General features: G+C 43.6%; 1 protein-coding gene across 1 annotated transcript in view; it reads left to right on the top strand.

Moving 5' to 3' along the window:
* Positions 1-2,077: 2,077 nt before the first annotated feature.
* LOC112226803 (arf-GAP with GTPase, ANK repeat and PH domain-containing protein 3) overlaps positions 2,078-17,903 on the top strand; it is a 236,502-nt gene continuing 220,676 nt past the window's right edge. Inside the window, exon 1 of the mRNA XM_024391364.2 lies at positions 2,078-2,934. Coding sequence (XP_024247132.1) covers positions 2,565-2,934 — 370 coding nt within the window. The 5' untranslated portion in view covers positions 2,078-2,564. The remainder of the gene's footprint in view (positions 2,935-17,903) is intronic.

The raw sequence follows: 17,903 nt of genomic DNA, 5'->3' as shown, positions 1-17,903 counted from the left end.
TTATTCAGGATCAGGGGAAGGTCATTATAAAAATTGAAAACAATAATGGCCCAAGCTGGCTGCCCTGCAGTACACCACACTCAAAAGAATTTGCATTAGAGAGGTTTCCATTAAAGAAAACCCATTGTGTTCTATTAGATAGGTAACCCTCAATCCATGATAAGGCAGAGGATGTAAATCTATAACACCTATGCACTGAAATCTAACAAAAAAGCTGCACTGAAATCAAACACGATTATTTATATTTTTTTGCTAAGCACCGGTAACAGGCTGATTGGTCAGGCTGTTTGAACCATTGAAGGATGCTATTCTTGGGCAGCGTTATGACCTTTGCCTCCCTCCAGGCCTGAATGCACACATCGTCTTCTAGGCTTAAATTAAAGATGTGGCAAACAGGAGTCGCAATGTATTCCACTACCAAGACATTTACCATCCACATTGTTGGTACCAGGTGGCTTGTCCTTATTTAAAGATAGAAAGAAAAAAATCCCCGCTTCCACACCAACTTTGCGGAACTCAAAGCTACAGTGCTTATCTTTCATTATTTGGTCCGTTATGCATGAATATGAAGGCTCAGCTTTTGTTGTTTGCTAATCTTGTCAACAAAAAAAGTATTAAAGTGGTTTGCAATATCAAAGGGTTTTGTTACTAACAAGCCATATTTTTTTGCCTAGAATTTCATTTAAAGTACTTCAGAGCTTTTTACTATTGTTCTTTATATAATGCATCTTCATTCCATGGTATACTTTCTTCTTATTTTTGTTAAGTTTAGTGACGTGATTTCTCAGTTTACTGTATGTTTGCCAATCTGCTGTGTTGTCAGACTTATTTGCTATTCCCTTTGCCTCATCCCTCTCAGCCATACAGTTTTTCAATTCATCATCTATCCATGGGGATTTTTCCGCTATAGCAGTCAGTTTCTTGATTTATTGTCATGTATTCTTTCTCCAGACTCTCACACCACCCCACACCATCACACCACCCCACAACACAACATAACACAACACACCACCCCACAACACACCACCCCACTGCAGAATGGGTGTTTTACAGACAGACCAGTAGATTTCTCTTTCTCTTCCCTTGGAGTGAATTCTAACTAAGGATACCTAACGTCTCATAGGGCTATACCATTGTTCTGGCTGAAATATATTTGAATGAGAAATAGATTACATTTTTCAACTGTTTGAGAAATCATTTGATTGAAGCATCCTTCCTCATGTGATGTACTACTCCAGTTGTTGTAGCCTATACAGTATGTGAAGCCAATGTGGTTTTTAAAAAATTTGATTTTACTTTTATTTAGCCAATGTCGGTTGGGAGTATCCAATGGTATGTTTTTTATTTATTGTAATGGAATATCTCTCTGTAAAGCTGGTTAGTGTGTTTTGCTAGTCATATCTATAAATATTCGGAGATCAGCCATGTTGCATTTCAGAAGGCTCCTTTTCAACTTAATTTGCTGAAGAGTGTTCTGTATGTTTTTTAAAACTCTAACACTGCTCACATAATTTCCTTAGAGAATCATGATTAGTTTTGTCCTTTCAGGGATAAGCATTAGAGGAAGGGACCCTCCTCAGAGAATAGTCTGAACTCAATATATGAAAGCAGAAATTGTCTAAATGTCACATTTGGTTGTATGTTATATAGGTCAAAATAGTGTTGATTGTTTGGTACGTCTGACAAGATTTCCCTTATGGTATTGTGTGAAATTAAAGGATGAAAAATGTGGAAGACACAGGAAGATGATAACAACAACATTTTTTTTTTTAGGTAAACTATAAGAGAGGAGACACCAGAACAACTGGCAGCCGAGTGCATAATGTGTGTGTGGCCTATTGCGGAGGTGGTGCAAGGGAATATAGAAATATAGTATCCTACATAAAATGTATTAGAGTCATTTTTCCCCCCCTTATCATCCCAATGATTTGGTTGCGTAACTGTCAGGTAGGCTAGGTTATAAAAAAATTATAAGCACGTTGCTTTATTCTTCCTCCACATAAGCATCCAATCAAAGAACATCCTCCCCCATCTCAAGTAGACTACAATTACGTGATGGGTGACGTTACAAAATGCGGAGGAGGGCGCTGGGCAGGGACCACTTGGACCAAAGAGGACTCGACGTGATTTAATTTCAACGCAGAAACAACGGATTCAGTAGGCAGTGGACCCGGGCGTCTTGCCGAAGCCAAAGCCCATTGTCTGCTTTTGACAGAGCAGCCAAGGAAAACCGTTCGATTAAATCACTAAAAGGGAGCGGATAGCCACGAAAAGGAGTATCTAGTGGTAGGCAGGCATTGCGGTTTGTGTTTTACAGAAAAGGGCAGGACACGGCCAAAGCGCTTAGTACATAGCTTATAACGGAAAATGAACCACGTCAAGTTTTAATAATATGAGTAAGAACCGCGTTGTGTTGCAATTGGCGACCAATTGATGCGTCTGTGCCGTCTCGTTTTCAGACCACTAGTTCCCGCGGACTCCTTTTGATCACATCATTTTGAAATTGTTACGTCGGGTGTATTCATTTATTTTCCTATTCTAAAGAGTTACTTGTTCAAACCAAGATGAATTTCCAATCGGGGTCGGTGTCCGGTATCTCGCAGCAGTCCCAACCGGCCATGTCCACCCCAGGCACGGTCCCAGCGCCCGTTCCGGTACCAGTACCCCAGTCCATCCCGTCCCAGTTCGGATCAGGATCATCCGGAGGCTCAGGGCAGGGTCAGTTCGGTTCGGGAACAGTATCGGGTCAGGCTTCCCAGGCCGGCCAACAAGGCAACCAGCAGTTTGTTTTGTCCAACTCGGCAGCCATCCGGGCTGAGATCCATCGGTTCGAATCGGTCCACCCGAACATTTACTCAATCTACGACCTGATCGAACGCATTGATGACCTGGCCCTCCAGAACCAGATCCGAGAACATGTGATCTCTATTGAAGGTGAGCAGCAGGGGAAGCATATATTGTCACAAGTATTCGCAGTCACCCCTAGCATTGTCGGTCATCTCCATGATGGGCAATAGCAACACTGTCGCCATGGAGGTAGCCTACAACTCTTTGTTTGGTGACAACAGTCTCACGTTCTGATACAGGCAGATGCATTATTATATCTGGATTTGATATGCCTGATTTTTCTCTTGTCATTAGTGGTGAATATAAAAATGTTGCTCCTGAGCCAGAACAGTGTTGAACCACCATTTCCTTTGCATTTATTTTGTATTGCTTCTCAGCACAACACAGAATATGCCTTAGTTGTGACATATAGTAGGCCGACACAGAGACATTGATGTCACAATTGACACAATAACAAGTCACTAAACAACACTTACAGAATGAGAATAACCGCAGAAAACATATATGCGTGGATACTTGCTGTACATTGAAATCTGAGTTCAATAGCCTACAGATTTGCGTAATGAGTCCTCACTGCCAGCAGCACACACTAATTCTCAAACACACAGTAAGGGCACCTATTTCTTAGCATGCCACTCAAACCATTATACTCCACATCCCCTGTGATATAGGGGTTTTGATTCAGTCCAACACTATAAACTGAGACTTAAAGAGATATAGGGATTATGACAACTCGCGTACACAAAGATCTAGTGCATGTTTCCACGACCACCTCTATCCATTTTCTAAATGTTTGAATTAGTCTCAATTGGCTTAAATCTTCATTTGGATTTAGAAACTAATTTGCACACTCGTGTTTAAGGATTTAAGATAAAGAGCTGGTCTTAGTGGCGGCAAAGGCTTATGCTAACAACAAGTGTTTACCAACGTATTTTGTTTCTTGCATAGGAGACTGAAAGTAGCCGCAGAGTTCAAATCAGAGGGACTGGTTGTGTGTGTGTGTGTGTGTGGTAATAGTACCTGTAACATGACATAGGTCAAGGGTCAAAGTCATTGAAAAAAAAAAAGAGGAACGGAACAAACCTATGATTCGGACCAGGCCCAAATCCCTGACACTCTGAGGATGAACAGGCGGCATTATAGAGGCTGGCATGCGGGACACCTGATGAGACTACAGTATCAGTCAAAAGTTTGGACACACCTCCTCATTCCAGGGTTTGTTTTTCTTTATTTGTACTATTTTCTACATTGTATAATAGTAGTGAAGACACAAAATAAAAAAAACTATGAAATAACACGTATGGAATCATGTAGTATCCAGAAAATTTTAAAACAAATCCAAATATATTTTAAATTCTTCAAAGTAGCCACCCTTTGCCTTGATGACAGCTTTGCACACTCTTGGCATTCTCTCAACCAGCTTCACCTAGAATGCTTTTCCACATATGCTGAGCACTTGTTGGCTGCTTTTCCTTCACTCTGCAGTCCAACTCATCCCAAACCATCTCAATTGGGTTGAGGTTGGGTGATTGTGGAAGCCAGGTCATCTGATGCAGCACTCCATCACTCTCCTTGGTGAAATAGCCCTAACACAGCCTGGAGGTGTGTTGGGTCATTGTCCTATTGAAAAACAAATGATAGTCCCTCTAAGTGCAAACCAGATGGGATGGCATATTGCTGCAGAATGCTGTGGTAGCCATACTGGTTAAGTGTGCCTTGAATTCTTAATAAATCACTGACAGTGTCACCAGCAAATCAGCCCCACACCATCACACCTCCTCCATGCTTCACGGTGGGAACCACTCATGCGGCGATCATCCGTTCACCTACTGTGTCTCATAGAGACACGGCGGTTGGAACCAAAAATCTCACATTTGGACACATCAGACCAAATGACAGATTTCCACCAGTCTAATGTCCATTGCTCATGTTTCTCTGCCCAAGCAAGTCTCTTCTTATTATTGGTGTCCTTTAGTAGTGGTTTCTTTGCAGAAATTCGACCATGAATGCCTGATTCACGCAGTCTCCTTTGAACAGTTGATGTGTCCGTTCATTGAATTTTGTGAAGCTCTAATGAACTTATTCTCTGCAGCAGAGGTAACTCTGGGTCTTCCTTTGCTGTGGCGGTCCTCATGAGAGCTAGTTTCACCATATTTCTTGATGGTTTTTGCGACTGCTCTTGAAGAATCTTTGACTGACCTTCATGTCTTAAAGTAATGATGTACTGTCGTTTCTCTTTTCTTATTTGAGCTGTTCTTTCCATAATATGGCACTTGGTATTTTATCAAATAGAGCTATCTTCTGTATGACACCCCTACCATGTCACAGCAGAACTGATTGGCTCAAACGCATTAAGAAAGAAAGAAATTCCACACATTAACTTTTAACAAGGCACACCTGTTAATTGAAATGCATTCCAGGTGACTGCCTCATGAAGCTGGCTGAGAGAATGTCAAGAGTGTGCAAAGCTGTCATCAAGGCAAAGGGTTGCTACTTTGATGAATCTCAAATATAAAATATATTTTGATTTGTTTAACAACTTTTTGGTTACTACATGATTCCATATGTGTTATTTCATAGTTTTGATGTCTTCACTATTATTCTGCAATGTAAAAATTTAAGAAAAACCCTTGAATGAGTAGTTGTGTCAACTTTTTACTGGTACTGTACATATCCCAACTAGAAGCCATGGATTACATTCAACATGCTCACTGAGCTAAAGGCTCGAGCTGCCGCTTTCAAGGAGTGGGACACTAAATCCGGACACTTATAAGAAATCCCGCTAAGCTCTCTGATTAACCATCAAATAGGCAAAGCGTCAATACAGGACCAAGAGGAAATCCTACTGCACTGGCTCTGACGCTCGTCGGATGTTGCAGGGATTGCAAACTATCACAGATTACAAAGGGAAACCCAGCTGAGAGCCTACCAGATGAGCTAAATTACTTCTATGCTAAATTCAAGGCAAGCAACACTGAACCATGTATGAGAGCACCAGCTGTTCCGAATGACTGTGTCATCACACTTTCTATGTAAGTAAGACCTGTAAACAGGTTGACATTCACAAGGCCGCAGGGCCAGATGGATTACCATGACATGTACTCTGAGCATTTGCTGACAGCTGGCAAGTGTCTTCACTGACATTTTCAACCTCTCCCAGACCGCCTAAAATACCTACATGTTTCAAGCAGACAACCATAGTCCCTGTGCCCAAGAATGCCAAGGTAACCTGTTAAATGACTATTGCCCTGTAGCACTCACATTTGTAGCCATGAAATCTTTTGAAAGACTGGTCATTGCTCACTTCAACACGGTCATCCCAGACATCCTGGACCCACTCCAATTCACATACCGCACCAACAGATCCACAGATGACGCAATCTCTATTGCTCTCCACATTGCCCTTTACCACCTGGATAAAATGAACACCTACGTGAGAATGCTGTTCATTGACTGCAGCTCAGAGTTCAACACCAGTGCCCTCCAATATATTCACTAAATTAACGACCCTGGGATTAAACACCCACCTCTGTAACTGGATTCTGGACTTCCTGACAGGCCGCCCCCAGGTGGTGAGGGTAGGCAACAACACATTCACCATGCTGACCTTCAACATGAGGGCCTCAGGGGTGTGTGCTTAGTCCCCTCCTGTACTCTCTGTTCATCACGACTTCGTGACTGCAGACGACTCCAACACCATCATTTAAGTTTGCTGACGACACAATGTTGGTAGGCCTGATCACCGATGACGATGAGACGCCCTACAGGAAGGAGGTCAGAGACCTGGCAGTGTGGTGCCAGTACAACAACCTCTGCCTCAACATCAGCAAGACAAAGGAGCTAATCATGGACTACAGGAAACTGACTGCCAAGCACGCCCCCATTCACATCGACGGGGCTGTAGTGGAGTGGGCTGAGAGCTTCATGTTCCTCGCTAAGGACCTCTCATGGTCCAAATACCCCAACATAGTCGTGAAGAGGGCACAACAACCCCTCTGTCCCCTCAGGAGGCTGAAAAGATTTGGCATGGGCCCTCAGATCCTCAAGTTCTACAGCTGCACCATTGAGAGCATCTTGACTGGCTGCATCACCCCTTGGTATGGCAACAGCTTGGAATTCCGACCGCAATACGCTATAGAGAGTAGTGTGTACATCACTGGGGCAAAGCTCCCTGCCATCCAGGACGTCTATACCAAGCAGTGTCAGAAGGCCCTAAAAATGGTCAGACTCCACACGCCCAAGTCATAGACTGTTCTATCGTACGGCAAGCGCTAAGGCTCCTGAACAGCTTCTACCATCAAGCCATAAGACTGCTGAACAGTAAATCAAATGGCTATCCAAACTATTTGCACTGACTCCTTTTTTTTGCACTGACTCTCTTGCACTGGCTCTATGCACACTCAGTAGTCTCTACTGACACATACTACACTGACACTTCAAGGAGCACACACACACACACACACACACACACTACAAACGCTCACACATGCATATTGACACCACACACACACACAGACACACTTTCACACACGCTGCTGCTACTATTTTTTTTATCTATCCTGATTGGCTAGTCACTTTCACCCCTAACTACATCAAATCAATTTTATTAGTCACATGCGCCAAATACAACAGGTGTAGTAGACCTTACAGTGAAATGCTTACTTACAGGCTCTAACCAATAGTGCAAAAAAGGTATTAGGTGAACAATAGGTAAGTAAAGAAATAAAACAACAGTAAAAAGACAGGCTACAAAAGTAGCGAGGCTACAAAAGTAGCGAGGCTACAAAAGTAGCGAGGCTACAAAAGTAGCGAGGCTACAAAAGTAGCGAGGCTACAAAAGTAGCGAGGCTACAAAAGTAGCGAGGCTACAAAAGTAGCGAGGCTACAAAAGTAGCGAGGCTACAAAAGTAGCGAGGCTACAAAAGTAGCGAGGCTACATACAGACACCAGTTAGTCAGGCTGATTGAGGTAGTATGTACATGTAGATATGGTTAAAGTGACTTTGCATATATGATGAACAGAGAGTAGCAGCAGCGTAAAAAGAGGGGTTGTTGGGGGTGGCACACAATGCAAATAGTCCGGGTAGCCATTTGATTACCTGTTCAGGAGTCTTATGGCTTGGGAATAAAAACTGTTGAGAAGCCTTTTTGTCCTAGACTTGGCACTCCGGAACCGCTTGCCATGCTGTAGTAGAGAGAACAGTCTATGACTGGGGTGGCTGGGGTCTTTGACACTTTTTAGGGCCTTCCTCTGTCACCGCCTGGTGTAGAGGTCCTGGATGGCAGGCAGCTTAGCCCCAGTGATGTACTGGGCCATATGCACTACTCTCTGTAGTGCCTTGCAGTCAGAGGCCGAGCAATTGCCGTACCAGGCAGTGATGCAACTAGTCAGGATGCTCTCGATGTTGCAGCTGTAGAACCTTTTGAGGATCTCAGGACCCATGCCAAATCTTTTTAGTTTTTCTGAGGGGGAATAGGCTTTGTTCTGCTCTCTTCACGACTGTCTTGGTGTGTTTGGACCATTCTAGTTTGTTGTTGATGTGGACACCAAGGAACTTGAAGCTCTCAACCTGCTCCACTATAGCCCCGTCAATGAGAATGGGCGTGTGCTCGGTCCTCCTTTTGCTGTAGTCCACAATCATCTCCTGTAAGTCCACAATCACCACCCGGTCAGGTCTTTGACCTCCACCGACAACGACGAGACAGCCTATAGGGAGATCAGGCCTACCACTGTTGTGTCGTCTGCAAACTTCATGATGGTGTTGGAGTCGTGCCTGGCCATGCAGTTGTGGGTGAACAGGGAGTACAGGAGAGGACTGAGCACGCACCCATGTGGAGCTCCAGTGTTGAGGATCTCCGTGGCAGATGTGTTGCTACCTACCCTCACCACCTGGGGGCGGCCCGTCAGGAAGTCCAGGGTCCAGTTGCAGAGGGAGGGGTTTAGTCCCAGGATCCTTAGCTTACCATGAGAAAGCCACAGGTTCAATTTCACCGAGAAAGAATTTTCCCATGTCTCAGACAGTGCAGCATATCAATACATTGGAGCAATGCTAAGTTGTATACCTGTGAATAATAGCAACACAGCAGTAAGAGAACAGGTAGAATCAATTGGGTTGTTTGACAGAAATCAATATCTGTACCATTATGCTAGACTTGCTAGAGTGACACTCACTGTTGTATGGTTTTGATTACTATTGAGTAGAGCTGCAGTTATATTAGATTTGATCTTTGGATTAGACTGGGTACGCTGTGTATTGTCACTAACCATAACCTTGTTTCCATCGGCTTCAACCTCCAAGTTACATGGACAAACACTTCTTTATTCCCTATTTAAATGTCAATTACCTAATTTTTCTTGAGAAACTGAGAAATTGCTTCACAGTGTCGGTTCAGTAGCGACTGTACTCAGGCGTGAACCACTAGTGTATGAGACGTATTCCCTTGGCGTGGGTGTAACCGGTGTGAAATGGCAAGCTAGTTAGCAGTGGATGCTAGTAGCATTTCAATCGGTGACGTCACTCGCTCAGACCTGGAAGTAGTTGTTTCCCTTGCTCTGCAAGGGCCGCGGCTTTTGTGGAGCGATGGGTAACGATGCTTCATGACTGACTGACTTATCGACGTGTTCAGAAGGCCCCTAGTTTGAGGGCCAAGGAGAAGGATGGAAATAACACTGTTACATTGATGCTGTTTACCCAGATTGCTAAAGTTTTGCCTGCCCAGCTGCTGGGGTTGCTGTGGAGAAGGTCAAAGGGGGGTGAGTGTAACCAATGTGAAATGGCTAGCTAGTTAGCGGTGCGCGCTAGTAGCGTTTCAATCGGTGATGTCACTTGCTCTTAGACCTTGAAGTAGTTGTTTCCCTTACTTTGTGGGAGGCAGTTGTTGATGTTTTTAGAGGGTCCCTGGTTCGAGCCCAGGTTGGGGCAAGGAGAGGGACCGACGCAACACTGTTACATTGGTATATGATGAGATATAACGACCGGTGCCACGTACCATCATAACATTCACCTTGGTTGACACAGCAGTGTTGTTTCAGTGAATGGGGTTGGTCCTCTAGTACTTGTCATGGATGTGGCAAGATAAAACCTGTGACTTGTGAAGTCACAGCTTGGGTAGCGCCTCCTTTTAGGCTTTGAGGAATAGCACCGACTTGGTTTGATACAAATGGTGACATAATTTTCTCCATGAAGGCAAGGCTTTATGCAATGGCTTGATAGGGTAACACTAGATCCTTTTATGTCGCCCTCTTAAAAAATGCAGCGCATTTGCTTTAATGAGATTTGAGCCGTTTTCTGGTTCACTGCCTAGGCGTAGTGTGTGACACGAATTAGTATCTATTATTTTCCTTCTAAAACCAGATAGTTTTGAGCATCTTCAATTATACAAAGAAAGTGATTTGTTTTGAGCTGAGAGCCAGTTAATAGTGTGGTTGTGTACCTTTTATGACAACGTTGAGGGCCCCAAGAACAATGCGCGTCTATGACTACTTTTTGTCAGCAAGCTCCCCATTTTAAGATGCATTCGTCTTGGACATACCATGTGTTTAAGCATTCTAATGTATCCTGCAGTGCTGTAATGTCCCCGTTTGCAGAAAGCTTTAACAGAAGAAATTAGTGTAGTTGACAGAATTCACCTGTACGGTAGAACTGCACATTCCCCTTCAATCTTGCATCATTGCTGAGTCTCTGTTGCTAAGAAACCGCTGGCTCTCATGCCTTCATTTGAAAGTGCTAGAGAGAATAAATATTCTACCTCAGAAAAAAGGCAGCCTCCTTTTTAACATATCTTCTTTGTGAATTGAGGTTTTCACCTAGTGGAAAACACCTTTTTCTAAATAATTATTGGAGACCGATCGTACGGAGGAGTAAAAGTACTAGGTGATTGTTTCTCCTGTCACCACTCCCTTTGCAGTAGTGGTTGATATTCCATGCACTAGTTGGTCTCAGTGAGCAAATGTACCGCAATCCCAAGAACCGAGACAAAGGTGCAGCAGGAGATCGCGTTGGCTTTTTTTTTGCGATCAAAGTTTTATTGGTTTAGCAAATACAGCACAACCAAGGCTTTTCACCATCATACAAACAATGTAGTGCACAAAGCGAGGTTTTAAATGACCCTTAGCTAATATGAACATTTAATCTGGTTTGTTTGCAGATCAGTCCGATGTAACAGACCAGCCATTAGTGCAACGTTTTCTGTTACGGAGGAAGATGGTAAGCTATGAATGTGCGTTTTTTTGGAGAAGCGCGTAATTCATGTATAGAAAGAAGCGTGTTAAGGGGAAGAACACAATCTGTGTTCCACTAGAAGCCTCTGTCAAAGATTACATAGATTTTTAGGTGGAACACTTAACATTACACTCTCCAACCTGCTCCAACCTCCAACCTGTGTGTGTTTGTCTTTGTCTTTCAGAGGGGTTAGGATCAAAGCAGGAGATGAATTTGGGTCAGTTTGTGATTGTCATGCATAATGACCGCTACGACCAATGGCTCATTGTCCCTGGCAGTAATACAGAAGGACCAGGGCGATAATCATGTGCAGTCGACTGTTACCCAAATCTAAAAAGAAGCTGACTCTGATCAGTCGGTCATTAAAATATCCTCTGTTTGACTTCTGGGCCTTGTTTCTTATCCAATTAGAAGAAGAGATGACTTATTCATTGTTTTAATGTATCTTTAATGAACTGATTGTTATGCGTACTATGCTAATATACAGCTGATAATCATCAGGCAAGAGATGATATTACATCCCCTCTGTATAATTGATTTGTTTTAAAAAGAGAGGGGGACGCCGACCGGAGTTAAGACTTTCACCTCAGGTATGAATGAGATTTTTCTAGGTCAAAGGCTGGGAAGAGAGGCTTGTTATTTTTGAAACTGTAGTATCGTTCACACCTCGTAACCTCAATGGAATTACCGGTAGTCAGGATTCTAATCAGGGTATGCTTGCTTTAGAAAGGAAAAAGCACTTTTGTGTTAACTGTGAAAAGTGTGAAACTAACATCCAGATTGTTGAGATACAGAAGCAGCTCCTTACAGATTGTTATCTCTAATGTGATTTCAGTGTTTATTTTTAGACAGTCATTCCAACGAGGGCCGGGGTAGTGTTCCATTAATAAGACTGCTTGCCTTGGGAATATTGCTAGTTTCTTTTGTTTCCCCGGTTTCATTTGGCGACGGCTGTTCTAATTGCGACCCTCATTTGTGTTTCATCTTACCTTCTACATTCATACTAAACTGGAAAGTTCTCTTGAGGTTGCCCTGCTTTCTTACAGTAAAGAATCTCAGGTTTTCAATTGTCTTGTATTTGAGGTATGTCCAACGATGATGGTGTAGTCGACGGTTGTAGAGTAAAAACCAAACAACCATGAAACAGCAGTTTTTTACAATAGCATGTAGTGCATTCGGGAAAGTATTCAGACCCCTTGACTTTTTCCTCATTTTGTTAGGTTACAGCGTTGTTCTAAAATATTCTACATACAATACCCCATAATGACAAAGTGAAAACAAGTTTAGACATTTTTGCGAATGTATAAAAAATTAAAAACAGAAATACCTTATTTATACCAGTATTCAGACCCTTCGATATGAGACTCGAAGTTGAGCTCAGGTGCATCGTTTCCATTGATCATCCTTGAGATGTTTCTACAACTTAATTGGAGTCCACCTGTGGCAAATTCAATTGATTGGACATGATTTGGAAAGCCACACACCGCTCTATACAAGGTCCCACAGTTGACAGTTCATGTCAGAGAAAAAATCAAGCCATGAGGTCAAAGGAAATGTCCATAGAGCTTTGAGACAGGATTGTGTCGAGGCACAGATCTGTGGAAGGGTACAAAAACATTTCTGTAGCATTGAAGGTCCCCAAGAACATAGTAGCCTCCATCATTCTTAAATGGAAGAAGTTTGGAACCACCAAGACTCCTCCTAGAGCTGGCCGTCTGGCCAAACTGAGCAATCGGGGGAGAAGGGCCTTGGTCAGGGAGGTGACCAAGAACCTGATGGTCACTCTGACAGAGCTCCAGAGTTCATCTGTGGAGATGGGAGAAACTTCCAGAAGATCAATTACCTCTGCAGCACTTCACCAATCAGGACTTTATGGTAGAGTGGCCATAAAGTCCTCAGTAAAAGACACATGACCGCCCACTTGGAGTTTGCCAAAAGGCACCTAAAGACTCCCAGACCATGAGAAACAAGATTCTCTGCTCTGATGAGTGCCAAGCGTCACATCTGGAGGAAACCTGGCACCATCCCTACAGTGAAGCATGGTGTTGGGAACATCATGCTGTGGGGATGTTTTTCAGGTGCAGGGACTGGGAGACTAGTCAGGATGGAGGGAAAGAAGAATGGAACAAAGTAGAGAGAACCTTGATGAAAACCTATCTAGAGTGCTCAGGACCTCCGACTGGTTCGAAGGTTCACCTTCCAACAGGACAACAACCCTAAGCACACAACCAAGACAACACAGGAGTGGCTTCGGGACTAGTCTCTGAATGTCCTTGAGTTGCCCAGTCAGAGCCCAGACACAAACCCGATCGAACATCTCTGGAGAGACCTGAAAATAGCTGCGCAGCGACGCTCCCCATCCCACCTGACAGAGTTTGAGAGGATCTGCAGAGAAGAATGGGAGAAACCCCCCAAATACAAGTCATTATGTGGTATTGTGTGTAGATTGAGGATCCATCAATCTACGCAATCCATTTTAGAATAAGGCTGTAATGTAAATAAAATGTGGGAAAAGTGAAGGGGCCTGAATACTTTCCGAATGCACTGTATGTTCATTGTTCTTTTACTATTCATGAACCTTCATTTGTGTTTGTAACTGGCATTGGCTCTAAGAGAATCATCCACACACTAACCCTGGCATCCAATGTTAAAGAAAGGGCAAGTGGCCTTACCTCCTGAACCCACAACGGCGCAAGTAGGGATGCAGAATGGGGATCTCAAGCATGGGCTAACAAGCCTGCACTCACTTCAATTTTGAGTCGAGCACAATGGTACATTGTGCACAGAAATGCCAGTAGAGAGGACACAGAGAGATGCAGAGGAGACACACATAGAGCGGGAGAGGGAGCGATAGGGAGAAGACACAGGGGAGCCCAGCCTGCTGCCAGAGTGTGGCACATGACATAAGTTGTCCTCTGGCACAAGCAGCCTGCCCATACACTATGCATCTCTCCAAGTCAATTACCAGACTGAACGTAGCGCCTCTACAGGCCCGCAAGAACCTAGTGACAACATTGCGTCTCTCCCTCTTTTTGCAATGGAAAAACAGTCATTGATTTCTCCTCATAGCCATTATGTTGAAATGAGACTGAAATGACTGTAATTGCAGTCCTGCTCAGTGATGTCGATCATTTTAAGTGGCGTTATGGCAATTACTGTTTGCATTGTCAATGCTCTCAGGGTGATGCTGACACCGCCTATCAGGCTGATAGTTAAAACGAACATTAAAGGCTATAAGGCCTACTCCTCTAGATTTCTTTTCTCCTGGGGTAGTATGGACAAAGTGGTTTGTGTATGCCAACCAAGGCACCTGTTTCTCTTCTTAACTTATTTTGTACATGCAATTAACCTTCAGTCACCCCCCCACACACACACACACACTGATGAGCGGAGATTGAACTTACCGAGTGTTTGGTGCACAGAAGCTCAGCTAGGCGGTGGGTCGATTTATTGTGGAGGCTAGTTTAAGTTGTGGTGGTAGTGAACTGGTTTGCCTTGAAACTGGTGGGATATAACCAGTTATCGAATCCACAGGTATCGATCACTATAGAGCATCCTTGTCAAAGACAAGGCACTGCTGCTACTATAGTTTATAAAGCCCAATATATTTCCGTTTTTCATCACAGAACCAGTCATTTACTGGAGAGCAGAGTGAAAGTCAGTCAACCCCACCACCTGCATCTCTTATGAAGTGTTTTAATGTGGAATGTTGTGTTTATGGGGAAGCTGGGAGACTGTTTACTGGCTGTAGATCTGTACCTAAGTAAAGCCGAGTGTATAAACACATGTGCCTGAGACGCCCTGGAATGAACCCGCAGCGTGTTGGATTTCTCATGTATTCAACCACTGAGAGAAGCATAAACTGTAACAAATTTACAACAGTCACTTTTTTTTTAGATTTGGAACTGACTGCAATCTCCACTTTTGTTTCGAGGTCCAGAGTTGAGTTTTTTAAGAGGGCTCTAAAGTCTGGCTGCAAAGCCCTTACCAGCTTTTCAAATAATCATCAAAGCGTTCATGTGCTGTAGGGCACTGAGTTTGGGAAACGCTGCTGGTAGGTTTATGCAATTTTTCTTCACGAAATATTGAGATTTGACTGGGGGGGTGCAGTGGAACTATACAGTAAAGATCAAAACACTTGAGTGAACTATTTGACTTGCGATATACAGTAGATCAAAACACTTGAGTGAACTATTGGCGTCATTAACATAGAATGATTTACATGAACCCTTTACACTTGTGTGAGTTGGCCTATATGAATAGGGATACATTGAAATGTTTCTTACAGATAAAATAGGAAAGGCATGGTAGCAATTGAAAGGAACAGTTTGGAGATTATGGGAAACAATTTTTTACAAGTTGAGGGCACATCAGTTCACCTGACACAAGACTGAATCCCAACATGACATTGTTGGTGTTATGTGCATGTTTTACATTTTCTGTACTTTTCGCTGCATTTGTTGATTGCGAAATCTGAAAATACTATTTTATACAGTCAGTAACATGATAAGAATATTCCTGGAAGATGTGGGGTAGGTGCACATAAGACAGAAACATGACATGGGTTTGAGAGGAGAGGACTAACTGGTGTCTCCAAGTGGCCACACACCTCCAAAGTATGCATAGTTCCTAAGTCATTTCAAATCACTTTTCTAACTAAAAAGAGTCTTCAAATATAAGGTGCTCTTTTTGAGCTCTCTCGGCTGTGCTGTTGGGGAACTAGAGCAGGCACACTTGTTGTTGTTTTATTTGGAACACGACCCTGCATCCCCGCCTTCACACAATTACTGTTGTTGTTTAGACAATCCAAAAACGGTCCATTTTATAAATTGCAATCTGGGTCAGGTGGGCATCGTTTGAAAGCCTGTTCTACTGCCAACATAGCTAAGTTATAAAATACGATATTACAGTGTTTGGCTTTCACAATGAAATTCAGGGAAACGGTTTATAATTTTGGTGCGTATAGAAAGGAGTGATGAGTGCATAGAGGTGTGTATGTGTTGTGTGTGTGTGTGTGTGTGCAGGAGAATTTTCTTCACAATAGACAAACAGGCTCATTCTGTTCAGAACAACCCCAGGTATGGCACCATGTCATCTTGTAACTGTACATCAAACGGTGATCATAAACGTTGACAATGTCCACAACATGAGTTTTTGATATGGAAATACCAAGTCCACATTTGGACTCTGTGTTTGGCTTGCTTGTATGACATCAAAGCAGTATTTACTATAATCCTCAATGTCTCCTCTTTCAAAATACACAGTCCTCTTCATTTACAGCATTTCCAAACTCTTCTCTCCAAGATGGCGTAGCAGTAAGTTGTCCTGTCTCGTGTCCCTTGTATATACCGTATATTTTTCGTTTTTTACATATTTTTCTTCGCATATCTCTTCAAAAACATTTTGCTAAACCTAAGCTTCCAAATACTCTCCTGCAACCCGCCTCACCCAATGTAGCTATTTTTCCTAAAGTATTTATATTTACTTCGGAACCGGAACCCCTCAACTGAAGCTAGCCAGCTAACCACCAGCTATGCTAGCGGTCTTCAGCTAACCGGTCATCAGCTAAGCTAACCTTTAGCTCGGAAAGCTCTCGCCAGCTCGAACAACGCGACTCTAACCAGAGCATAACGGACCTATTTATTTTTCATCCCCGGATTCATCCCCGGATTCCCACCGCAACCGGAACATTTTTCAGCTGGATCTTCACAACTAGCTATCTAGCTAAACCGCAACCCCAGATGATTACTCCTGGCTAGCGCTTCCACCCACTTAGCGTGAAGCTAGCCCGGCCAGCGCACCTGTACTACCACCGTAGCATACTCCTGGGCTACAATACCCGGGCCCACGACCGGTCTATCGATGTCACCGCATGAAGAGGAATAAACAGACTCACCCCATCGCGACGTCCCCCAAAGGCCAACTCTCTAGCCCTCGCTATCTCCCTGCTTGCTAAACTCGGCCTGCTAACTGCTAGCTTGTCTAGCCCCGGTCCGCTAACTGCTACCTTGTTTAGCCCGGGCCTACGAACTGTTAGCTTGTTAGCACAGGCCTGCTAACCGTCTGAATCGCCGCGTCCCAAACACGCACCGGACCCATACTCACTTTCTATCTCTTTTTGATTTTTAATCTGTTTATACCTTTCCGGAAACCTGCCTCACCCAATGTGACACGGAATCGCTATTATTTTTTATATTTTTTATTTATTTTTATTTTTAGAACACACTCAAGAACCTCCAGAAGCTAACCAGCTAACTAGCTACAAGCTATTTAGTCATTGTTAACTTTTTTTCAACCTGGATAACACTCGCCAGTCCAGCTTCCCTGCCCCATCCACCGCTGCCCCCTGGACACTGATCTCTTGGCTACATAGCTGATGCACTTTGGACTGTCCATTAATCACGGTACTCCATTCTGCTTGTTTATGTTTTATCTGTCGTCCCCGTTGCCTAGTCAACGCCATTTTACCTGCTGTTGTTATGCTAGCTGATTAGCTGTTGTCTCACCTACTGTTTTAGCTAGCTTTCCCAATTCAACACCTGTGATTACTGTATGCCTCGCTGTATGTCTCTCTCAAATGTCAATATGCCTTGTATACTGTTGCTCAGGTTAGTTATCATTGTTTTAGTTCACAATGGAGCCCCTAGTTCTACTCTTCATACCCCTGATACCTCCTTTGTCCCACCTCCCACACATGCGGTGACCTCACCCATTACAACCAGCATGTCCAGAGATACAACCTCTCTCATCATCACCCAGTGCCTGGGCTTACCTCCGCTGTACCCGCACCCCACCATACCCCTGTCTGCGCATTATGCCCTGAATATATTCTACC

Source organism: Oncorhynchus tshawytscha, linkage group LG28 (assembly GCF_018296145.1).
Source record: "Oncorhynchus tshawytscha isolate Ot180627B linkage group LG28, Otsh_v2.0, whole genome shotgun sequence".
NCBI classification, from domain to species: Eukaryota; Metazoa; Chordata; class Actinopteri; order Salmoniformes; family Salmonidae; genus Oncorhynchus; species Oncorhynchus tshawytscha.
Note: the sequence above shows the minus strand (reverse complement) of the source record. Positions and strands in the feature narration are given on the sequence as shown.